Here is a 27,169-nt window from a genome sequence, read left to right on the forward strand (position 1 = left end):
GGCTATTCGAGGTCTTTTCTGGTTCCATACAAATTTTAGGATTGTTTGTTCTAGCTCTGTGGAAAATGTTGGTGGTATATTGATAGGGACTGCATTAAAAGTGTAGATTGCTTTGGGAAGTATAAACATTTTAACATTTGTTCTTCAATCCATGAGCATGGAATGTTTTTTCCATTTCTTTGTGTCCTCTTCAATTTCTTTCATAAGTGTTCTATAGTTTTCAGAGTACAGATCTTTTATCTCTTTGGTTAGGTTTATTCCTAGGTATCTTATAGTTTTTGGTACAATTGTAAATGGGATAGGTTCCTTGATTTCTCTTTCTGTTGCTTCATTATTGGTGCACAGAAATGCAACAGATTTCTGTACATTGATTTTGTGTCCTGGGACTTTACTGAATTCATGTATGAGTTTTAGTAATTTTTTGACAGAGTCTTTCAGGTTTTCTACATAGGGTATCATGTCATCTGCAAAGGGTAAAATTTTGACTTCCTCTTTGCCAGTTGGATGCCATTTATTTCTTTTTTGTTACCTTACTGCTGAGACCAAGACTTCCAGTATTATGTTAAATAACAGTGGTGAGAGTGGATATCACTGTCTTGTTCCTGACCTTAGAGGAAAAGCTCTCAGTTTTTGTCCATTGAGGATGTTATTGGCTATGGGTTTTTCTTACACAGTCTTTATGATGTTGAGGTATGTTCCCTCTGTCCCTACTTTGTTGAGGGTTTTTATCAAGAATGGATGTTATACTTTGTCAATGCTTTTTCTGCATCTATTGGGAGGATCATATGGTTCTTATCCTTTCTTTTATTAATGTGGTGTATCACATTGATTAATTTATGAATACTGAACCACCTGACAACCCAGGAATAAATCCCATGTGATCATGGTGAATGATTCTTTTAATGTACTATTGGATTCAATTTACTAATATTTTGTTGAGAATTTTTGCATCCATGTTCATCAGGGATATTGGTCCATAATTTTCCTTTTTGGTGGAGGCTTTGTCTGGTTTTGCAGTCAAGGTAATCCTGGCCTCATAGAATTAGTTTGGAAGTTTTTTTTTTTTTTTTTTTTTTCCATTTCTATTTTTTTGGAACAGCTTCAGAAGAATAGGTATTCTTCTTTAAATGTTTGGTAAAATTCTCCTGGGTAGCCATCTGACACTGGACTCTTGTTAATTGGGAGATTTTTAATTACTGACTCAATTTCTTTGTTGGTTATCAGTCTGTTTAAGTCTTCTACTTCTTCCTGTTTCAGTTTTGTTAGTTTATATGTTTCTAGGAATTTATCCATTTCTTCCCAATTGTCCAATTTGTTGACATATAATTTCTCATACTATTCTCTTATAATTGTTTATATTTCTGTGGTGTTATTCTGTGGGTTGTGTTTTCTCCTCTCTCATTTGTGATTTTATTTATTTGGGTCCTTTGTCTTTTCTTTTTAATAAGTCTGGTTTACAATTTTATTATTTTTTTTCAAAGAACCAACTCCTGGTTTCATTGATCTCTTCTTCTGTGGGTTTTTTGTTTGTTTGTATATTATTTATTTCTGCTCTAATATTTATTATTTCCCTTCTTCTGTTGGCTTTAGGCTTCATTTGTTGTTTTTTTCTAGCTCCTGTAGGTGTAGGGTTAGGTTGTATATTTGAGATTTTTCTTGCTTCTTGAGGTAGGCCTGTATTGCTATATACTTCCCTTTTATGACCACTTTTGCTTCATCCCAAAGGTTTTGGACAATCATCTTTTCATTTTCATTTATTTCCATGTATTTTTTTTATTTCTTCTTTAATTTCCTAGTTGGCTCATTCATTATTTAGCAAGATATTCTTTATCCTCCCTGTATTTGTGGTCTTCCCAATTTTTTTCTTGTGGTTGACTTCAAGTTTCATAGTGTTGTGGTCTGAAAATATGCATTGTATGATCTCAATCTTTTTGTACTTGTTGAGGCCTGCTTTGTGACCTAATATGTGACCTATTCTAGAGAATATCCCATGTGCACTTGAAAAGAATGTGTGTTCTGCTGCTTTAGAATAATATGTTCTGAATATACCTGTTACATCCATCTGGTCCAGTGTGTCATTCAAAGACCTTGTTTCCTTGTTGATCTCCTCTTAGATGATCTGCCCATTGCTGTAAGTGGGGTGTTAAAGTCCCTTACTATTATTGTATTATCAATGAGTTCCTTTATGTTTGTTATTAATTGTTTTATATATCTGGGTGCTCCCAATTTGGGGCTATAAATGATTTATAGTTGTTAGATCATCTTGTTGTATAAACCACTTTATTATAATATAATGCCCCACTTTATCTCTTCTTACAGTCTTTGATTTAAAATCTAGTTTGTCTGACATATGTATGGCTACTCTGGCTTTCTTTTGATGTCCATTTCATGGTAAGTGTTTCTCCATCCCCTCATTTTCAATCTGCAGGTGTCTTTAGTTCAAAAATGAGTCTCTTGCAGCTAGCATATAGATAGGCCTTGTTTTTATTCATTTTGACACCCTTATATCTTTTGATTGGAACATTTAGTCCATTTACAGTCAGAGTAATTATTGATAGATATGAATTTAGTGCCCTTCTATTACTTGTTTTGTCATTGTTTCTGGAGATTTTCTCTGGACCTTTCTAGTCTTTGTTGCTATTGGTCTTTCCCATTCAGAGTCCCCTTTAATATTTCTTGCAGGGCTGGTTTAGTGGTCACAAACTCCTTTAATTTTTGTTTGTTTGGGAAACTCTTTATCTCTCCTTCTATTCTGAATGATAGCCTTTCTGGATAGAGTATATTTAGCTACAGATTTTTCCCATTCAGCACACTAAATATATCATGCCACTCTCTTCTTGTCTGGCTAGTTTCTATGGATAGATTTGTTGTAAACCTTATTTGTCTTCCCTTGCAGGTTAAGGATATTTTTCCCTTGCTGCTTTAAAGATTCTTTCCTTATCTGTGTATTTTGCAAATTTTACTATGGTATGTCTAGGTGTTGGCTGGCTTTTGTTGATTTTAATGGGAGTTCTCTGTGTCTCCTGGATTTGGAAGTCTGTTTCCTTCATAGATTAGAGAAGTTTTCAGCTGCAATTTCTTCAAATAAACCTGCCCCCTTTTCTCTTCTTCTTCTTCTTCTAGGACTACTATGATACAAATGTTATTATATATCACAGAGTCACTGAGTTCCCTGAGTCTACTTTCATGATCCAATGTTTTTCTTCCCTCTTCTTTTCGGCTTCATTATTTTCCATAATTTTATATTCTATATCACTTATTCACTCCTCTGGTTCTTCCATCTTGTGGTCATTACTTCCAGTCAGTTTTGAATCTCAGTTATTGTATTTTTCATTTCAGCTTGATTGGTTTTAATCTCTTTTATCTCTGAGGTATATGTGTTCCTGATGTCTTCTACACTTTTCTCAAGCCCAGCTAGTATCTTTATGATTGTTGCTTTAAATTCTGGGTCAGGCATATTACTTATATCTGTTTTGATTAGATCCCTCACCATGACCCTTTCTTGTTCTTTCTTTTTGGGATGAATTTCTCCATCTTGTCATTTTGTCTAGGTTTCTGTCTTCTTCTGTGTTTTATGATAGCCTGTTATGTTTCCTGCTCCTGAGAGTAATGGATTTATGAAAAACAAGTCATATAATGCCCAGGGCCTGGTGTTCAGGAAGTGTCTCTGGTGTGTGCTGCATGTACTTTACTGCTTTGTTATGGCTGCTCTACACCTCAGGTCAGTCCTCTGCAGAGTTATTCCTTGCCTGAAGTGGGAAATCTTTAGACTTTGCCCAGAGATGGTGGGCTTTATTTAGGTGTGCTTTGATCTGCTTGTTAAAAGAGACCTGATGTTGGGATGCCTGGGTGGCTCAGTCGGTTAAGCGTCTGCCTTTGGCTCAGGTCATGATCCAGGGTCCTGGGATCGAGTCCCACATCGGGCTCGTTGCTGAGCAAGGAGCCTGCTTCTCCCTCTGCCTGCCTCTGTCTCTCTCTCTGATAAATAAAATCTAAAAAAAAAAAATGTTAAAAGAGACCTGATGTTATTTCTATTAGAACTGAAGCTTTACAGAACTCTATGGTCAACAGGTATGGTGCATGCAGGGGTTTGTGCTGGTCTTCTGGGGGAGGGACCAACTGCATTGGTTCTTAGGCACACTTGCCCAAGAAAAGCAGTACCATTGGAATGCAGGGGGTAGGACTTGGTGTAAGCAGTTTAAGCAGCCGTAGTTGGCCCTTTGCTATTTACTAAGGTTAGTTTATGCTGAGTAGCAGGGTAGGGAATTAGCACTAGCCAACTCCTTTGTCCCTAGAGAGGGGATTTAGTGCCTTCTGCTGTCGGGGAGACCCTCTTGGGTCTCCTTGTGTGTTCTAAGCACTATTCAGATTGTTGTTTTCATACTGTCTGTGTCTAAGTTGTTTGCCTGCTTGGAGAAGCACAGTGCACTTTGGGCTCTATTGCAACCTGGATGGCCAAGCTTTAAAACTCCAAACTTTAGGGACCTGGTGTGGTGAGGACTTGCATTGGTCTTCTCAGGGAGGGTCTAGAAGTGCTGGGGTTGATGCAGCTTTAACCCAAAAGGGCAGTCGCACCAGAGGGCAAGAGTATGAGATTTGGAGCAAAGCACACTAAACAGCCAGTGTCTGGGCTACACACCCTCAGCAAGTGTCCTTGTGCTATGTTGAGGGGCAGGGGAGGGAAATGGTGCCAGCCAGCTCTTTGGTACTCAGAGAGGCACTCTCAGAGAGCATTCTCTCAGATGTGCTCCAAGAAGAGGGAACAGCCTCTCCCAGTGCATCTTAGGCAATCTTCAGATCGCACCATATGTCTTAGTGTTATCTGCCTGCATTTTCTACAGGAGTAGGTCAGTACCCTTAGGGCTCTATCCCAGACACACTATGGACCTCCAAAACTCCAGTTTTTGAGCCCTGATGGTTGCAAAAACTCATGAAAATCACCCTTTCTCATTTTCCCAGCCAGTGGCTTTGGGGAAGTGTCTTCCTTATGTGATCCCATGTGCTCCTCTCACTTTTGTCTCTCTCAAAAACTAGGGCTCCATCCCCTCAGCAGCACCTGTGATCATTTCTTCCCCAAACCACATCTCTGCCCCTCCTACCTTCCATGATGTGGCCTCTTTTCTCCCTCTAGTTGTACAGTTTGTTCTGTCAGTCATCAGATCAATTTCTTGGGTATTCAGAATGATTTAATATCTATCTAGCTGTGTTCGAAGGATGAGGCAATCCTAGGGTCCTCCCAATACTCCACCATTTCAGCTCCTTCCCCTCTTACTACCAACATTTTAAAGTTACATCTAAAATTAGGAGATTGTTTGAAAGATAATTTGCTATATTTGTAAGAGATTATGATTTCTTATACCAACGACTGACAGTTAGGTGAGATTTATTCCTACATTGAATAAAATTAAAATAAATGTTTATAAGCATTTATAAATAGTTATAAAGAGAGGTTTTATTTTTGGTTCCTTGGTGAAGTTGAAAATATTCAGGAAATAGCATCCGTACACATAAAATGAATTGCTAACATTGTATTTTACAGTCCTATGCATATGGAAAAGCCTTTCCTTTCTATGGAAAAATGAGTGGGCTATTTTCACAAAAAATACTTTGTTGGAATTATTAGAATCTAGTAAGAATTCTGCATAACAACTACATAAGAAATAAAACAATAACAACTTAAAATATAAATTGCATAATGTTTACTTACAATGCACAAGCCATCAAACTTCATCTGGTTATTATAGAAATCTATAATTTCCCTTGCCCACCACTCTGCTGTGGCATTCTTGAAAAAATCTGGAAAAGCTACATGAGCTCTGGAAGTCTGTAAAATCATGTAGGAAGTCAGAAGAGAGACCATGCATGTCTAAGTTAGACATTTATCTGTCAGATTCACAAGCTGTGCACAGGTGATAATGAAGGCAACCTGATCCCAACTTTAATTGCATGAATGTATATTATTTTTCTCTAACCAAAAACAATGAAGAGTCAAAAAAGAAAGATATACATGGAGACAGAAGGGAGCAGGTTAGGGGTCCTTATAGATTGTCAAAAAAAAGTTCACAACACACAGAAATATATTTTCAGTGCTTCTTAGAGTTTTAGAGAATTTTTTTCTTTGTATCCTTAGAGCTCTATAATGCAGATTTACTTTTGTGGAGCATGATAGGAAAGGAAAAGACCTTGGTTTAGCCTGTTTCATCTGATAAAAAAAAAAAAAATGTTTACCCAGCTTTCTGCCCTTTTAAGACCAATATATTTCTTTACCACCCCAACCATTTGTCTTTCTCACATCTAACCCTTCCCACCCCAGCAGAGAAAAAGTGATTTACTCCTTTCCCTACCAAGAAAATTCCCTACTTGTCAGCCTACCCATATAAATTCTGAGGTCAAAGTCTGTGTGCTAGCAGAGGATTGACCTTCTGTAAGTAAATCAATTGCCTGAAAAACATGGCATCACTTGCATGCTTTCCTGTCACACTTTAAGTCTATGTAGTAACTGCCAGCATAGTCTTCTCCATGAATAGGGTAGGGGAAGGCATTGCGTATAGAGAAAATGCCAAAGGTAAGGAATATAGGGATCTACAAAACACATATAGTACGGGCACAAAAAGACACATAGATCAATGGAATGGAATAGAGGACCCAGAAATGGACCCTCAACTCTATGGTCAACTAATCTTCGGCAAAGCAGGAAAGAATATCCAATGGGGGAAAAAAAACAGTCTTTTCAACTAAAGGTGTTGGGAAAATTGGACAGCAACATGCAGAAGAATGAAATTGTACCACTTTCCTACACTATACACAAAAATAAACTCAAAATGGATGAAAGACTTAAATGTGAGACCGGAATCCATCAAAAATTCTAAAGGAGAGCACAATTGCAGCAACTTCTTGCTAGACATGTCTCCAAAGGCAAGAGAAACAAAAGCAAAAATGAACTACTGAGATTTCATCATGATAAAAAGCTTTTGCACAGCAAAGGAAGCAGTCAGCAAAACTAAAAGGCAACCTATGGAATGAGAGAAGATATTTGCAAATGTATCATCAGATAAAGGGCTAGTATCCAAAATGTATAAAGAACTTACCAAACTCAACACCCCAAAAACAAAAAATCCAGTCAAGAAATGGACAGAAGACATCAACAAACATTTCTCCAAAGAAGACATACAAGTGGCCAACAGACACATGAAAAGATGCTCAACATCACTTGGCATCAGGGAACTACAAATCAAAACCACAATCAGATACCACCTCACACCATCAGAATGGCTAAAATTAACAACTCACGAAATGACAGATGTTGGCGAGGATGCAGGGAAAAGGGAATCCTCTTATACTGTTGGTGGGAATGCAAACTGGTGCAGCCACTCTGGAAAGCAGTATGGAGATTCCTCAAAAAGTTGAAAATAGAGCTACCATATGACCCAGCAATTGCACTACAAGGTATTTATCCAAAGGATGCAAAGATAGTGATTTAAAAGGGCACATGTACCCCAATGTTTATAGCAGCAATGTCCACAATAACCAAAATATGGAAAGAGCCAAGATGTCCATCAACAGATGAATGGATAAAGAAGAGGTGGTATACATATACAATGGAATATTCCTCAGCTATCAAAAAGAATGAAATCTTGTCATTTCCAATGACATGGATGGAACTAGGGGGTATTATGCTAAGTGAAGTAAGTCAATAAGAGAAAGGCAAATACCATATGATTTCACTCATATGTGGAACTTAAGAAACAAAACAGATGAATATAGGGGAAGGTAAGGAAAAAATAAGATGAAAATTGAGAGGGAAGCAAACCATAAGAGACTCTTAACTGTAGGTACAAACTGAGGGTTGCTGGAGGAGAGGTGGGTGGTAGGGGAAGGGATAATTGGATGATGGGCATTAGGGAGGGCACTTGATATAATGAGTACTGGCTGTTATATGCAACAGATAAATCACTAAGCTCTACCTCTGAAACTAATAAAGAAATACCTATATGTTATAAATACTTTTGAGCTGATATAATTATATACTTCAATACATCATTTTGCCCAATAATTACTTTTACTTATAAGGAAAGAAGGCTCAATGGGTTTATAGTCAACAAATAATGGTTGGCTCTATAGCTCAGGGGTTAGAGCACTGGTCTTGTATAGTCAACAAATATTGCCTATGCTAGATTCTAATTTCTCCCCTAGATTATAATGAAAAATAAGTAAGAAAGGTAATACCCTGTTTTTAACTTCTATTGTGCTCTTTCCACAATTCATTCATTTTTCTGTTTCTTTTATTCTTTTAGGTCGCTGCTCTATTCCTTTAATACAAATCATTAGTTATATCCAGAAATTTCATCAGGTACATATGATCCAAGAGTCTGTATACCTTTTGTGGTAGGGTATCTCAAGTGATTCTACATAAACCACTGTAAATTGAAGGGGCCTTCCAAAATCTATATAAAGAAGCTATGCCTTCCTCTACAGTGTTGCTAATATTACCCAGGAATGATGGGTAGAACTGCAATTAAGATAAAATTCTGACTTTTTTTTTTCCCTAAACAACATTGTTCAGTAATTCTTTGAGTCAACTCTAGAAATAATTTGGTAAGTTTTAAATAAGAATTTCTCTCTAATTTTTCACACATGAACTTGTATGACTTAATGATTACAATTTAACCTACCTAAAATACTGACTGCCAACTCTTAAGTTTCATTGATTTTTTTCTATTGTCTTGATATTGTTTCATTCATTCATTTCTGGTCTAATTTTTATAATTTCCTTTCTTCTGCTAGTTTGGGGCTTAGTTTGTTCTTTTCATAGTTCCTGGAGGTCTAAAGTTAGATTATTTGATATCTTTCTTCTTTACTGTGGGTGTTTATCATTATAAACTTCCCTCTTCGTACTGCTTTTGCTGCATCCCATAAGTTTTGGTGTGTTGTATATTCATTTTTGTTTGTCTCAACATATTTTATAATTTCCCTTTTGATTTCTTCTTTGACCCACTGGTTATTCAAAAATGCGCTGTTCTATTTCCATGTATTTCTGAATTTTCCAATTTTCCTTTTGATACTCATTCCACTATGGTCAGAAAACATACTTTGTATGATTTCAACATTCTTAAATTTGTTAAGACTTATTTTGCAACCTAATATGTGATATATTCTGGAAAACATAACATGTGTTCTTGAGTAAAATGTTCTGCAGCCATTGGGCAGAATGTTCTGTAAATGTCTATTAAGTCCATATGGTCTATAGTGTTAGGTCCATGTTTCTTTGTTGATTTTCTGTCTACTTGCTCCATCCATTATTGAAGAAAGAGTATTAAAGCGTTCTACTGTTTGTACTACTGTGTACTTCTCTTTCAGTTCTGTCAATGTTTGTTGCATATCTTTAAGTGCTCTGATGTTGAGTGCATATATATTCATAATTGTTATATCTTCTTGATGAATTAAACCTATTATCATTAATAATGTCCTTATTTGTCTCCTGTGACAGTTTTTGACTTAAAGTCTATTTTTTTGGATATAAGTATAGCCACCCTCCTTTGGTTGCCATTATATAGAATATCATTTTTCACATCACTTCACTTTCAGCCTATAAACGATTATGAGAGACCACTATGAATAATTAAACATCAAAAAACTGGATAACCTAGAAGAAATTATAAATTCCTAGAATCGTAAAACCTAATAAAACTGTATCATAATGAAATAGAAATCTGAAAAAAAATTATTTGTAAGGAGATTGAATCAGTAACCAAAACCCCCCTAAAAAAGAGTCCAGGACCAAATGACTACATTGGAGAATTGTACCAAACATTTAAGGAAGAACTAATGCCAATCCTTCCAAATTTATCCCCCAAAAACTGAAGTGGTGAGAATACTTCCAAACTCATTTTAAAAGGCTAGCATAACCCTCATACAAAAGTCAAAGATATCACAAGAAAAAGAAAAACTACAGAATAATACCTCTTATAAATACAGATGCAAACATTCTCAACAAAACACAAAAGAACTACATTCAGCAGCATATTAAAAGGGTCATACACAATGAACACACAGAATTTAATCTTGTGATGCAAGGACTGATCAACATATGAAAATCAATTGATGTAATATACCACATTAACAGAATGAGGATAAAAACCACATGATCATCTGAACAAACAAAAAGAAAAAAGTATTTGACAAAATTCAACACCCTTTCATGATAAAAACTCTCAACAAACTAAGAATAGAAGGAAACAACATAATAATGATGATATATTAAACACCCCCAGCTAATATCATGCTCGTTCAGAAAAAAAAATGTTTTTCTCTCTCTCACACACACATGCACACACATACACACTGTTAAAATTAATAAATTAAATAAAGTTGTAGAATATAAAATCAACATACAAAAATCAGTTGCATTTTTATACACTAACAATGAACTATCAGAAAAGTAAATTAGGAAAATAATCCAATTTATAACAGCAACCCAGATAATAAAGTACTTAGGAATAAAAGTAAGGAGGTGGAAGATTTGTACACTGAAAACTACAAAACATTGCTGAAAGATATTGAAGAAGACACAGATAAATAGAAAGATATCCCATGTTCATGGATTGGAAGAATTAATATTGTGAAAATGTCTGTGCTACCCAGAAGCAATCTGTAGATTTAATGCCACCTCTATCAAAAACCCAATGGCATCTTTTACAGAAATATAAAAACAATTCTATAATTCACTTGGAACTACAAAGACCCTGAATAGTCAAAATAATCTTGAGAAAGTAGAACAAAGCTGAAAGTATAACATGTCCTGATTTCAAAATATACTCCAAAGCCACAGTAATTAAAACAGTATGATACCAGCATAAAAACAGACACATAGACTAATGGCACCTAATAGAGAGCATAGATATCAATCCATACATATGTAGTCAACTAATCATTGACAAGGGTGCCAAAAATACACAATGGAGAAAGGATAGTCTCTTCAACAAATGGTACTGGGAAAACTGGATATACATATGCAGAAGAATGAAATTGGACCTTTATCTTACATCATACACAAGAATCAACTCAAAATGGAGAAAAGACATTAATGTAACACATGAAACTGGAAAACTTCTAGGAGAAAACAAAGGGAAAAGCTTCATGACATTGGTCTTGGCAAAGATTTTATGGATATGACACCAACAACACAGGCAATAAAAGCAAAAGTAAACAGTAACTAAATCAAACAAAAAAGTTCATAGCAAAGGAAATAAGCAACAAAGCGAAAGGCAAACTACAGAACAAGAGAAAATATTTAAACACCATATATCAGATACAGTGTGAATCTCCAAAGTATATAAGAAAGTTCTACCACCCAATGGGAAAAAAAAAAAAAAAAAGAAAGAAAAGAACTGTAATAACCTGCTTAAAATAGGGCCAAAGACTTGAATAGACATTTCTCTAAAGAATGCATGCAAATAGCCAACAAGTAGATGAAAAGATGCCCATAATCTCTTATCATCAGAAAAATGCAAAAACCACAATGAGATATCACCTCATACCTGTTAGGATGGCTATTACCCAAAAAACAAAGACAACAAGTTTTGGAAAGGATATGGAGAAACTGGAATCCTTGTGCACTGTTGGTGGGAATGCAAAGTGGTACAGCCACTTAAGAAAACAGCATAGATATTCTTCAAAAAATTAAAAATAGAAATACTGTATGATTTAAATATGGTCTGGTATAGAGAATTTAAAAGTAAGTCATCTACATTTTTGAAGAAAATATTTAAATTGAATTAATCGTCAAAAGGATCATTAAATCCAAGTGCTGAATTTCTTTTAGTTAGGTAGTCAATCAGTGTAAAACTTACATTAACAGCTTCATCTTCAGTTAGACTTTCATCTATTGTTATGTTGGGCAAATCTGGCCAAACCTACAGAGAAAGAAGGAATGGGAAAATAGTTGAAAATAAATTCAGTATTGTATGACTATATTGTAAATAAAGTATAATAGGGTTTTGGAGGCATATTATTATATGTTGAGACCAGTAATTCTTTCAATTGCTTTTTTTTTTTTTCAGTTTGTGTTTTGGTAAATGTAACATTTGCAAATTATTCTCATCTTTCATATTAATTTTCTCTTTAATATGGCAAATAGGAAAAAGAATGCTAACCTTTGTAGTAGGTAGTGGTTTTAAAACCAATGCATGTAACCAAAAGTTCTAGTCGAGAATAATATGAAGGCACGTACTAAATTTAATTTAATGTGGTATGTTAAAACTGTTTCTGCAATTGTTCCAGCATTAAAAGCTAAAAACAATAGATATATTTTTATTTAAAAGGAATTGAAGATCTGAGTTGGATGATGCCATGCTGAGGCAAACATCTTCTTAGCTTTCACAATTAGTACTAAATACTCCTCTTTCTCCCTCCATATCTTCATCTCTGTCCCTGCCTCCCCACCTACCAATGTTTTCCTCTACCCCAACCACAAACACACAACTTGAGCCCAAATTCAATCATGCTGAAAGCTCTGAGAATTTGAATCTATGTTGTAAAAGTTAGATGGTTCCATATAAAAAAAGTGTAGATAATTCCCAAGGACTAGTTACCTACAAGGGATCACTTGCTGATGGGGAGCAACTCCCTAAAGGAATGGAACAGAAGACAGAAATCTGAGAAAATGTATAGACATATAGAATAAGAAGAAAATAGGAAAAAAAAAACCCTTTGTATAGCCAATATGCCATACTCTATACTTGCATGTTTCTTAAGGTGTTATGACTTCTCATCAAGTTTTTTTCCTATTTTATTTATTTTTTTTCTATTTTATTTTTAACTTTTTTTTTCTATTTTATTTTTTTCTATTTTATTTTTAACTTTTTGTTTTGGGATTTTTTTCTCTTTTATTTTTAACTTTTTGTTTTGAAATATTTTCAGACAGAAAAACCTGGATTTTTTTCTGTTTTATTTTTAACTTTTTGTTAGGATTTTTTTCTATTTTATTTTTAACTTTTTGTTTTGAAATATTTTCAGACTTACAGAAAAGCCACCAACATTATACCTAGAGTTCTCTGTTTCCCCTAAAGTTAAAAAATTTATAACCTCTCTATAATTATCAAAACCAAAAAATTGGCATTAATACAATATTATTAAGTAATCTACAGGCCATGTTTGAATTTCACCAGTTTTATCACTAATATGTTATTTTTGGTCCAAGATGAATAAAAGGATTCTATATTGTATTTCATCACATCTCATGGAATTTTGTTTTTGTTTTTCATTCTAGTTAGGAGTAATGGATTTTTTGTTTACTCTTTTATATGTAAACCAAATCAGGATTTTTCTATAATAATTAATACATCCAGGTCTGAATATTATTGCTTAAATGAAATACAATACATTATATTCCTTGTTCAAGTCAGGAATATAAGTATAGCTCTTGAAAACACTGTCTCTTTTATTAATGAAAGAAGTTCGAACATTTAAATGACTTGCAGTGTAGAATAATGAACAACCATCTTTTTTTTTAATATTTTATTTATTTATTTGAGAGAGAGAATGAGATACAGCATGAGAAGGGGGAGGGTCAGAGGGAGAAGCAGACTCCCGGCTGAGCAGGGAGCCCGATGCGGGACTCAATCCCGGGACTCCAGGATCATGACCTGAGCCGAAGGCAGTCGCTTAACCAACTGAGCCACCCAGGCGCCCCCCAATGAAATAACATTTTATACTTATTTTATTTCAAGATATCAATTCAGTACCTTTGCCCAACAAATATCATTGGTGTTAGGCCATTTGACAAAAACATCTTTCTCCAGTCCTCTTTCAAATGCAGGGTAAGACTTTGTTTCATTTCCTGAAATTGCTGGATCCTAAAATTAAAATGAGATACACACCAGGTAACTCTGGAATAAAAGTATAGCCAGTTGGGTTGCTGTTATGAAACAAAAATTTCCATGATTACATCATCATTTTACTGTGCTCTCACATAGGCTGACAAATAGACTGACAGTATAAACTTCAGTGTTCTAGCTAGATTGTCCTCTAAATTCCTTGGAAGGAAATTTTAAGAACTTTTGAAAATGTATTGGCTATGATTTCAAGAATGATTACTGGCATTTTTTTGTTTTGTTTTTATTTCCCCCAGTGGGATTACTGGCTGCCTGTCTTGCTTACTAGAAGATATTGATAAAATATTCTCCCCATTGAATCACTAAATTGAAGTCAAATTTTTAAACATGACAAGCATAAGAAGCAGTCCCATAGAATGATCTGAGAATTGTATAGAAATGGAAAGTCCATTATAACTTTGCGAGAGCTTCTACAAATTGAGGCTAGTTTGTAGCTTCAATGATTATTAGAAGACAGCTTGCCTTTGACTTCCAGAATCAATCTTAGATCTCTAAGGATATACCAAAATGTAAAGGTAGCTTGGTAACAGCCCATGTAAATAAAAGTCTTAAAGGAAGAAAGTTTTAGATTTGGGAAGAATTTAAAGTAATAGTCTTCCTATTTTAAAACACCCCCCCCTCATTCTAAGAGATAATTTTTTTTAAAGATTTTATTTATTTATTCATTAGAGACAGAGAGAGAGAGAGGCAGAGGGAGAAGCAGGCTCCCAAGGAGCAGGGAGCCCAATGCGGGACTCGATCCCAGGACCCTGAGATCATGACCTGAGCCGAAGGCAAACACTTAACCATCTGAGCCACCCAGGCGCCCTCTAAGAGAGAAATTTTAATGAAATCAAGATAACACGACTCAGATAAAATATAAAATATAAATACTAACCAGGATAATAATGTATCTCATTCCTTCCTGTCTTATTTTGTCAACAAACTGAGGAAGGTCACGGAAGTTTTCATCAATTGTAAAGTCTAGTTGCCTTTCCATGTAATCAATGTCTATATACTGAACATCCTAAAAGATATGAAGATTGTGGCAGTGGGGTAAGAATCACAGAAGTCAGTGCATCTCATTCTGTCATCATATAAAAGTAATAGCAATATGAAAGTTTAAATGCCTCTTCACTTAATCCTAAAGAGAATTAATCAAGCAACACAATGCTCAACAAATAAAACTAGTGTATAAAGATGCAAAACAGTCCATAAACAAGTTCATATAAATGTTGTTTGTTAACAGTTCACGTAAAATTTTTGATTTCTAAAAATTCTTTTGGATCAGTATCTTTTGTTATGTAATTCCCAAAGGAAATAGGAAGACACAAGAGTAAAGGATTTATGACGCTATGAAATTATGTTAAATGACAATTTGTAATGTTGTAAAATACGTACAGAAATAGGTGTTGTTTTATTTCTGGAAACATAAAGCCAATAGGGGGTAATTTCAAGTAATTCTAATATTGCCAAAGGGGAAGAAAGAATTATTAGTAAATCCATCAATTATAAGATTCTCTTATTATCTAACAAAGTCTTTTTAGAATTATAGTCCAAGCTTAAATAATCAAAATAGTGCTTACAAATAGGTATTTACAAATATGTTTAAACTAATAAATGTTTGAATTCTATCATGACATCCTTTAGACCTAAATAGCAAAATTTTAAATTATTTTTTGGTAATAGACATTAACTCAATTTCTTCTTCTAGGTGTTATAAAAAGTACGGCTCATATAATGGACCTAATATGGAAAAAAACTCCTTTTTATAAAAAAAATTTTCACTTGTATATTTCTATATCATCTACTTATACAATTAATTTCCTCATAATAATGTATTCAGGAATCATATACTTGATTCTACTACATGTACCAGTGTCTTATAATGAGGCCCTTCTCATTCTTCTTAGAATGAGTTCTTATATACCAAGCATTCTGGATTTCACTGTTTAAGTGCTCCCAGAAGGACCCCTGGGATTCCTGAATCTGTTCAAAAAATAAAATCACAGGGATGATTATTTCTAGATACTCAGTAATATTTAGTTTCCCGAATATTGAGGGAAGAGAATATTCTGCAAGTGCTCTAATTCTGTGTTCTAACCTTACAACTATCACTGTTCCAGGGCAAAAATCACTTAGCTTCATTTCCAATTTCTTCTCCGTATTTTGTCAGATCAGCTGATGAAGTAGGTTTCTGTGGACTCTTATTCTCATATATATATAAAAAAAAATGGGAAATACACCTGATTACTTAAGCAACCCAAAGTTTATGAGAGAAAAACAGGTGCACAGTGACTTGTTTAGTACAATTCAGGGTCATGGAACTAGAGAGAAAGGAGAAAAAGGAATGATATTACCCTTTTTCCTTCATCAAATAAAGACACTTTATAAAAATCTTATAACCAAGTCATTAGGTGCTACTAAAAAACTAAGAATTATTGTCAAATGATTAATTTTAAAGTATACATACTTTTTTTATTTTGCTTTTATAGATGACATATTTAACACTGTTTTAAAAATTTATATACGTACATAGGGGATCTGAGCAGCCACCATATCATTAAATACTTGCTCAACTTCTGAAGTATTTCTGTACCCATAATGACATAATTGGAATCCCAAAGCCCAGTAAGGTGGCATGACTGGTCGGCCAATTACCTTTGGGGAAAAAAAAAAGAGTTATTTGTGAACTAAGAGAGTTACTTTATATTACAAAGAAAACTTTTTTTTTTTTTTTAATTTACAATCATACTTCATGGTATTGCTGGGTTGCAACTTCAGGAGTTGGGCCCAAGAACATATAAAAGTCCAAGATTCCTCCAATTACACGGTAAGTTAGAGCAGGAGTTGGCTGAAATGTAACATCTGGAAATCCAAAATATGATTACAATTTTTTATCTATGTATACTAGTTTACTAAAGAGTCATATAAAATACAAGAAATTCAACAAATGATTGTTTTACCCATTGCATTGCTGTTAAGTAAGAGAACTCCATGAGCATAGCCTTCATCTTCCAGAGCCATGTAATAAGGATGAAATCCATACGAATTAAATTTATACTAAAATAAAAAATTAAACATATATAATATATAAGTAATAATAGCATAATATTTAAATAATAGTAGCATATGAATTTTATCAAGGTAATATTTAAATTCATTATAAGATTGAGCCTATATGAATTTAAAGGGTCCTTCTTTGTACACAAAACTATGCTTAAGTTAAAATAAATATATCTCCTTTAGAAAAAATATTTTTTATTATTTGAACCATTACTGCTTTAGAGCAAACAAATGAATGTAGAAATTTGTAACACCCACAAATATTGTCATATTAACTGATGTAAAAAAACATTAGTATTAGTGTAGTTGGGTTTCTTTCTACAGGTATGTCTTTATAAATTGGCACTTCTTTTTCAATAATAAAATGTCCTAGAAATGATTAAAATGATGAAAGTATTCAAACCTCTTAAGAACTTATATGGTAATATCTAAGTTTATATGATATTTATGATAATATTTTAAATGATAATATCTTGTTTATATAATATTTTATAAAACATTTAATTTCATTTTAGCTAGATCTTTTCATTTTTCAGAATAAAAATCCTATACTCAGGGTCATGAAATGACTTGCAAAAGTCACAAAACTTTTAAGTTGATGATCCCTAATCAAACTGACAACTTTAGGGGCACCTGGGTAGCTCAGTCTGTTAAGCCTCTGAATCTTGATTTTGGCTCAGATCAATCTCAGGACCTTGAGATGGAGCCCTGTGTCAGGCTCTGCCATGAGCATGGAGCCTGCTTGGGATTCTCTCTCTACCTCTCTGTCTGGGCCGCCTCCTCCCCACTCTTGCTTGTGTTCTCTCTAAAAATACAAAAAATAAAACACACACACACACACACACAACAACTGACCTCTTTGACTCACACTGTATCCCAGTATTTGATTAGCATGTGAAAGATTTATATTTTGAGAGTCAAGATTATATTAACCTAATAATGCCAATACTAATGTTGCAGTTTTAAAGAAACACATTTTGTAAAACAAACTTTGAAGTTGATACAAATGAAAAACAGTCTTCATAATCTAAGTATGAACCATTATGATACAGATAAAAGTTGTTTAAGCACCTAACAATAAAAAGTAATTGCAATAGTATATACATTTATAATCTCATACTGAATACATCCTTTAGATACACATAATGTATGAAAAATGGAAATGAGCTAGTATTTTTATTAAAATGTGTTTTTTCATGATATGCTTAGAATAATTATAGTTAATATGAGTTGTACAATTCATTAAACATTCATGAAATGTATTCCATTAATAAGACAAAACATTGGGAAAAGTGACATAAGCATATAAAAACATTTTCTAAAGATGTAACTAGCAGTATGGCCTCATAAAAATGCACATCGGTATCATAAAGGAAAAAGTTAGCATCCAATCAATATCAAAAAAGTAAAAAAAAAAAAAAATTCAAGGAGAACCCTAGTCAGTTATTTCTAAAAGCTGAGAGTAAAAGTTGATTTGGCAGGGGATTCTGAATCTGAATACTTGTTCTATGCAATTGAGAGGATAGGGTTCGGGTTACAACCTCACTTTTCACTGTAATCAAGGATGTTATCCATCCAATCCTCTGCTTTCTCCTGTCTCCTGTCTCCGTGGCTTTTTTGTTTGCTTTTTAGAAAATCACTGTAGCAGGTCTGGGGCCCCCTTGTCATTACTTCAGTACTGAAGTCCAGGCCTACAGAGAAGTGGCTGAGATCCTAATCATGGTCTTAGTTGCCTCATGGAGGAGTCAAATATTAATACCTACACCAGGGGGTTGGTCTCTTGTGAACATTCCCCAAGTACGCCAGTTCAGGTCTCTCTTAAATGCTGTGTGTTCCAATTCCCCAAAACCATATATATATCCTGATGGTAGGCGAGTAGATATTTGAATAAACTGGTCATTAAAAGCAAATCCAGGCAGGCAGGAGTCCCAACTGAAAAGAAAAGAAAACAATTCTAATCCTGTAGATATACACAAAGTAGTACCACAAATAACTAATGGTAATTCTTTCTTAGGTGATCTGACAACCAGTAATATTTTTCTCTATGTACTTATTGTACTCAAATACCAAATGAAAATAATTATCCCCATATATTTTTCTTTTGACTAAGTTAAAGAATATCTAAAATATATTTCATTTATTAAGCATTATTAATAAAATAAATTATATGATGAATATGATTATATGTTTATCTTTAGATATATACTGCTTTTTAAAGTAAAATTAATATGAAGTTATAAATAATATTGGCCTAGAAGTAATATATGTCCCAGAAATTGAAAGTCCTGTTTTCCTGTTCCCTTGAGATACTCACAGTAAACTTTTTCTACATAAAGAATAAAATGAAATCAATATCAAAATAAACTAAGGCATGATGGATATTTAATTTTTTTTGTTTTTTAAATATTTTATTTATTCGACAGAGAGAGAGAGAGTATAACCAGGGGGAGAAGCAGGCAGAGGGAAAAGCAGGCTCCCCTCTGAGCAAGAAGCCAATGCCAGACTCGATCCCAGGACCCCGGGATCATGACCTGAGCCAACGGCAGACGCTTAACGACTGAGCCACCCAGGCATCCAATGATGGATATTTTAATTCCAAGCTCTCCCTAATTACTACTCCCAATCATTTTCTTCTTTTATTTTGTATTTATAAAAATGGGTGTTTTAAAATAAATCCAGAAGAAATGTGTTACAGAGAATGTATTGTTTTTCTAGTCATTTGCAAGAATGTAAAAGAGGAAGAAAAGAAATTAAAGTTGGAAGGAAAAAACAAAGAATTACAAAGAATTTGGAACGTATTAAAATTTTTATGTTAAGGATTTTGGAGAAGTATTATTAAAATGATGTTTTCCAAATAAAAAATAATTCATGCCATTGCAACAGAATTTTTTTACAAAATGACTTCACTTCTTATCCTCTGAAATAAAAATATTGTCATAACAAAACAATTTTTAAAACGATACAGACATAAGTTTCTTCATTATTTGTATCCATCCTGACAATACCTGAAAACATCCTGACTTCATCTTCTATAAAGTAGCATGGCAAGCTTAAATTACATAAAAGTATCTTTTATATACTAGAGTTTGTCTACAAAGCTCAACTTTTTACTAAAATAGAAATAATTTTTTACATAAGTTTATTTGTTGTAACATAAAAATATAGAGAGATGTATGTATATCATAATTTCCTTCCATCATTACCTGGCAGAGATAGTATTAACTCTATCAGATTTCAGAACTAATAAATTTCAATTTCAATTAATTTCTAATTAAATACTTACATAACACATTTCCAACTACTTTTTTTGCTAACACTCACACTTTTCAAGAGGAGTCTTTGTTTTGGTTCTCAACTTGATTAGAAGAATGAGTATGATAATAATGAAATCAATCATATCCAAAATGTAGATGAAATTTTACTAATCCTTAATGATAGTCCCGTGAGTGTGATAATTGTTTAGTTTAAAAATGTTAAAACAGGGCAAGTTATTTAATAAAATTGAAACATTTTGGATGTGATAACTGATACTCTAGCACAGTGAAAATAATCTTACTTTCCCCCTCCTGACCTAAAATCAAAATATTCCTCAGAGCAAATAATTCAATCACTTACATAACTCTTCCTGTACTTCTCCTTCGAATCTGGATGCCAAAAGGATTTTCTTTGATTTCAACATCATAAAGTCTGTTTTCATAAGTACTTGTTGGCATGGCTGGAATGTTTAAAGGTACTGGAACTTCATATCTCTTAGTTTGGAGGTCATAAATCTATTGCAGAGAAACAACGAAAAAAACACGTTTCTCTCTTATTGCTGAAATATCATGTAAATAATCATTAAATAATTTAAGTATAATTGCTCAAACAAGAACATTAGAATTCTTGTTTATATAATTCTTAATTCTTATTCATGGCTCACATAACTAAACAGAAGTCTACATACACACCTTATGAGATCAAATTATGAATTGCATTTTATCATTTTTTATTTTATAATTCTTTTTTATAACAATGAGAAATCTTCAAAAAAATTTTAGAGCTAAATATTCTCTTATATAGATACACAAAATTATTTACCAATTCATGGTCAGACTCAGAAGTTGTTTCAATATTTTTGGTCACATGTATGATCCTACAATAAATGTTAATGGTTATGTATGTTTATTCATTTCTTTATTTCTTCAATAAATTTCTTAGAAGTGATAGTGTTAGGTCAGAGAGAGTGTACTAAAATGTGTAAGGCCTTGATATCTATTTTCCAGAAATAGTTTACTAATTAATGTTCTTACCAAAATGTATACCCTAATATTACTTTATGTTAAACTAAAAGCATTTATTTTTTTAATTGTCATGTATTTCCTTGCTGATAAGGATGAACCTTTTTCTACATGATATTCAACATATAGGTTCCCATTTTTTAAATTTTTCTTTTGTTCCTTTTATTTTCAACTAACATAAGTATTTTAATATTTTATCTCTAATTTTTATTTCTTCTGTTAAATGTCTGCTTATGAGGTCTTACTATTTTTCTTGATTGTGTAAATTGAAATCATTTGCTTTTTGTCATGTGTGTGGCAAATACTTATCCATTTTTTGTTTGCCTTCTAATTGTTTATAGTGTTTGTTGATATTGAAATATGGTTAATTTTCATGTAAGAAAATATATAGATTTTTACCTGTGGGATTTATACCTTTGTATCTATGGTTTGAAAGGTTTTTACTAGGCAGATACAAGATAAAAATGCAACTAATTTTTTTTTCTGAGCTTATGTTTGATTGATTTTGTATATATACAAGCACATCTTTTACACACACACATATATTTTTTATGTCATCTTTTTTCAATAAACTTTCAAGTATTTCTGGCTGCAGTTCCATACTTTTTCAATTCCGTAAATTTTATCATCTCTTCTTTTTCTGAGTTTTAATTATTTCCATTGTCATATGTTTATTTTTCCAGATGAACTTAAAGAAAATGAATTAACTTTAAAAAATTAGGCTTATTTACGATTTTTAAAATTTGCTTATTTTTTAATGTACTTATTTAAAATCTATCAACACTTTTTGGGGGGATCCTGGGTGGCACATTTGGTTGGGTGTCTGACTCTTGATTTTGGCTCAGGTCAGTGGTGATATCAGGGTAGTGAGATCAGCCCTGCATCTGGCTCCCCACTCAGCAGGGAGTCTGCTTAAGACTTCCCTCTGCCCCCTCCCCCACCTCATCCAATAGGCTCGCTCTCAGATAAATAAATAAATCTTTAAAAAAAATCTATCAACATTTTTAAGTCTTTTCTTATAAACAGTCAATTTACTCCTATGATTTTTTTATGTTTTTGTTGTTTATTTGATTGTTTTTCTCATTCGATTTTGCTAATGGGATTTGCCTCCATTTCAATTTCTAAATGGTGAATGATAGCATACAGCAAAACATTTTTTGGATATTATTTTACATCCAGTCATTTTGCTAATCTTATTATTTTTAGAAGTTTTCTTAACGGATTCCCTTGGAGCTCTTAAGTAAAAAATGAGAACAAACTGTTGCCAGAGGGGAGGGGTGGAGGCATGGGCAAAGTGGGTGAAGGAGTGTGGGAGATCAGGTTTACAGTTATGGAATGAATACATTAGGGGGCTGAAAGGTACAGCTTAAGGAATGTAGTCAATGGTATTGTAATAACATTATATGGTGACAGATGGTAGCTACACTTGTGATGAGCACAGCATGAAGTATAGACGTCAAATCACTATCTTGTGCATCTCAAACCAATGTAACATCTTGTGTCAACTATACTTCAATTTAAAAAAATAACTGCTAAGAGTACTGTTGCAAGAATTTTCTTTTTTTTTTTTTTTTATGTCTACTGCACTGGTCAGAAAATTCAAGTCACTATTTAAAAACAATGTAAATAGTATCCTGTTTTGTTTATTTTTTTCTGTTTTTTTTTTAAGATTATTTATTTATTTATTTGAGAGAGAGAGAGAGGGAGCACAAGCAGGAGGCAGAGGAAGAGAGAGAGAGAGAAGCAGACTCCCTGCTGAGCAGGGAGCCTGACCTGGGGCTCAATCTCAGCACCCTGGGATCATGACTTGAGCCGAAAGCTGACATTTAAACAACTGAGCCAGCAGGCATCCCTGTTTTGTTTATTTTAATGGGACTATAACATAGTCCGATTCTAAGTAATTTATGTATTTAGCAAGAATTTGATTTTTTTTTAAATCACCACTACATGTTTAATTATTCACAAAGTTGCAAAAATGAGAAGCTTTATTTATTGTGCGCCTAGATACGAGCTGTGTAGGAAAAAAAAAAAAACTTTATTTTTATAAAATCAAAATGTCTACAATATAATTAATAATCCTTAATATCACATTAAAATTGAAGTATCTAAACTATTCAGAATCTTTTGTCTTGAGAGATGAGTCATGCATTGGGATAGTTTATATTAAACATACCTTAAACTGCAGCACATCATTTTTGTGATATTTCACCTCCACACGAAGAGTTGAGATGGGTTCAGAAGGTAGCTTTATTTGAGCTCTTGTAGGATTCAGTTGGAGGTCAGTCGTTATACCCACTGATGAATAATGAGTTGAACTGACCAAATAAGGGTTGTATTGTCTAGGAAAGTAACAGTCAGGTGCTCGGGAGCTAAGAGGAGGCTAAAAACAGAATACATGTTCACTGCTAGAAATTCTAAACATTATAATATGGACTCTTCAAAAAGGTAGACATGTTTAATCACATGTATAATTTATGAATTTTATTATTTAATACTAAAACAAAATTATAATCACAGCACAAAATATCTATTGTGCAACCTAAAACACCATAACTAAAATGTTATATATAATATTTATGTTTTGACTCTAAAGAGACCAGTAGAGGAAAAGAATCAAATGTCATAGCTTTTCAACAGAAAATAGAATGACCCTATGGTCTTTGCAAAAGTTAAGTATTACTCATAAATTTTGATTCCATGCTTATTCTTATTCTTCATACCGACTATTGCCTTTAGTGTGTAAAATGGCTCTACAACAACCCTCAGAAGGGCCTGTACTTAAAGTTCTTTTCTTTTACTTATAATGAAACTGTATCATTCCTTATCTCATGACTGATCCTTATACTGGTCAATTACATCCTGACCAGTATTTAAATAAGGACTATTCAGGGGGAGGGGGTGGCAAGGTGATGGGTATTGAGGAGGGCATGTGCTGTGATGAGCACTGGGTGTTATACTTAACTAATGAATCATTGAACACTACATCAAAAACTAATGATGTACTATACGGTGGCTAACTGAATATCATAAAAACAAACAAACAAACAAATAAGGACTATGGCCAAAGATCAAAACTAATTGGTTTATGTAAGAGTGGAAGCTAGGACCTAAGAAAAAGAATGATAAATGGTGGCATTGAGGGCTAGTTGCCTTATGATAGTCCATTCTCCCATCTTTCTTATTTATTAAATTATCATATTGCTGGGAGAAGCAATGTGCCCATCTTCATGTCCCAGTCTCTTTTGAGGAAGTTATATATGACCTCCAAAACTTCCTTAAAATAAAAGAGTATACACTGATTAAAATAGGATGCCTGTCCCCTTCCCACCTTTGGGCCTGGAATGAATACATAATGGCAGAAGACATAATACAATCTTGAGGATAAAAAAGAAATGGTAAATATAAGACATTGATGATGTTGAGAGGCCAGCATATCAGGTATGGGACTCTTTTTTTGTAAAAGAAAAATAAATTGTGTCTTGTTTAAGCAACTCATCATTCTGTTGAATGGATGACCAAAATAACTGGCTAGAAATTACCCCTCAGTGGAACTGATACAGCCCATCAATTTCAGAAGTTTTAATAACTTGAGACAATGCTTTTGAAAGACTGACTCCTACTGACATAATATCTTAGTAAATTAAGCTATTCAGCCATCTGAATCTTAGTAAATTAAGCTATTCAGTCAACATCTAATAAGAGTTCAACCAATAGAGGACTATTTTGTTAAGTAAAATGGGCATACTTTATTAAGTAAAGTGAGGCACACGATCCAAAGTGCCTGGAAAGCAACTTACACATCCATTTAGTCTAGCATTTACTAAAATGTCTTTGGAGAATTAATTAAGATAAAAACAAATTGTCTATCAAAGTCCTAATTTCAAATCCCAAATGTTTCTCCAGATGAATTTAGTTCATATGCTGTAGAATTAAAATTATAATACATAATGCTTACATTGAGATATTTATGTAAAAGCCATACTATGAATTATAATTAAAATTCTTAGTACCGTTTCCCATAAACAACCACGTGCTTCACACTTTTCTTTACTTGCAGGGTCTGCATCTGGATAACAAGTAAACCTTTCATTTACTGAGAAATTTTGATTCCATTGAACAGTAAAGTTTCTTCCAAGGTTAAAGTTGAGATTGTAAATGAGGAGACTCTGAAGACAAAGAAACATTAAAGAATATTTGTGAGCACTGGACTACTTAAAAATACTTAACATTTATAAAATGCAGCAACCACGGAAATTCTTCAAATCAAGTCATTGGTACTTTTAATAGGATACTTAACAGATAAGAAAGGAGAAAATATGTCATGCCACTGAAATAGCTAGAACCTCAAAATAAGAAAAGTATGAGAAATTGTAGAATACTGATGAAAAGCATTATTGCTAAATCCAGACATGAGTTCAGCTCTCAGTTCTGCCATTTAATGCTTATGCTTCTTTGGGACAATTGCCTATCCTTTATTATCTTCAATTTCCTCCCCCTGTAAAATGGGGATGTTGGTCTCTACTAAGGGGGGTTGCTATACAGGATGAATGATAAATGAAATTTAAAACACTTAACACAATGCCTAGGACAGATTAGGTATAAAATAAATATTAGTTCCCTCAAGGGTGGGAAAAGTTAATGACTTAGGTTGATATGGAGGCCCCAGTCAGAGGAGAGAAATACTTATTCCTTCAATTCTGTCTCTAATTTGAAAGTTAGGAGATAACATGACATGATGCAATAAAGAAAAAATAAGAGGATAGTTACATACATACATATATATATATATATATATATATATATATATATATTCTAATACATAATGATTTTTATTATTATATTGCAAAGTTATGTTTGTTGTCTTTATACCTTGAAAATAATATGGGCAAAATTTATCCCAGACTTCTATCTTCATAGCTTACTTTTTGATAACTTACTTTCATACTTCTACATACAGGACTGAAAATTCATATAAAGATCAGTCTACACACAGCAGAATTAAGAAGGTGTGTCTATTAGAGTCTGGGTAATTTTTTTTTAAAGATTTTATTTATTTATTTGAGAGAGAGAGAATGAGAGAGAGCGAGTACATGAGAGAGGGGAGGGTCAGAGGGAGAAGCAGACTCCCTGCCGAGCAGGGAGCCCGATGTGGGACTCGATCCAGGGACTCCAGGATCATGACCTGAGCCGAAGGCAGTCGATTAACCAACTGAGCCACCCAGGCGCCCGAGTCTGGGTAATTCTTACATAAGCATAAATACAGACATAGATATAAACTGAAATTACAAAAACCAAATAAAATGATTTTCATATTATACTCTCTTGATAATCTTTGATAGAATCATAAAGTTCTCAATAGGACTGTATTATTTAATTTTTATTAATTATTATAGTCCTAGGAATATATAAAATTATAGTATATTTGCTAAATAAAAATAATTAACCAATACATATTTTTATGAAAATTGCTAAGTGAAAAACTCTGGGCCAGAGGGCTTAAGAATTAGAAAAAAAATACTCTAAGAATATTCTATATCTCAAGTAATTTATAATTTATTCTGAAATTACTAATAATTTAAGGTTATGAATAGTGGAAAAAAGTCAATAAAATTCATTTCAATGTTTTAAATTATTATGATCTATATTTTAAATACAGTAATTTATTATTCAAAGTAATATTATGATTTAAATATTACATTTTACAGATAAGGAAGCTGAGATAATAAGAAATTAATTTGATATGTTTAAATGCACAGATTGCAAGGCTGGAATTCAAGCCCTATCTCATGACTCCTTTTCCCTCCCTAGTTCACATCTTGAGATTTTATTTTCAACATGGGGCTCAAACTCACAGCTCTGAGACCAAGAGTCCTACATGCTCTCCTGACTGAGCCAGCAAGGTGCCTTTCTAGAACACATCTTAAAAGAGACAAAAATTACAATTGCCCGAGAAAG

General features: G+C 33.3%; 1 protein-coding gene across 1 annotated transcript in view; it reads right to left on the bottom strand.

Annotated features, from left to right (window-relative positions):
- SI (sucrase-isomaltase) overlaps window positions 1-27,169 on the bottom strand; it is a 95,205-nt gene that overhangs the window by 26,513 nt on the left and 41,523 nt on the right. The window contains exons 24-34 of the mRNA XM_034988686.1: window positions 25,225-25,380; window positions 23,388-23,594; window positions 20,553-20,707; window positions 18,701-18,869; window positions 16,838-16,934; window positions 16,627-16,739; window positions 16,407-16,532; window positions 14,770-14,898; window positions 13,743-13,853; window positions 11,850-11,912; window positions 5,708-5,824 (exon numbers count right to left, since the gene is read on the bottom strand). Of these exons, the coding sequence (XP_034844577.1) occupies window positions 5,708-5,824; window positions 11,850-11,912; window positions 13,743-13,853; window positions 14,770-14,898; window positions 16,407-16,532; window positions 16,627-16,739; window positions 16,838-16,934; window positions 18,701-18,869; window positions 20,553-20,707; window positions 23,388-23,594; window positions 25,225-25,380 (1,443 nt within the window). The remainder of the gene's footprint in view (window positions 1-5,707; window positions 5,825-11,849; window positions 11,913-13,742; window positions 13,854-14,769; window positions 14,899-16,406; window positions 16,533-16,626; window positions 16,740-16,837; window positions 16,935-18,700; window positions 18,870-20,552; window positions 20,708-23,387; window positions 23,595-25,224; window positions 25,381-27,169) is intronic.

The sequence above is a fragment of the Mirounga leonina genome, unplaced genomic scaffold, assembly GCF_011800145.1.
Source record: "Mirounga leonina isolate KUSES-001 unplaced genomic scaffold, KU_Mleo_1.0 Mir_115, whole genome shotgun sequence".
NCBI lineage: Eukaryota > Metazoa > Chordata > Mammalia > Carnivora > Phocidae > Mirounga > Mirounga leonina.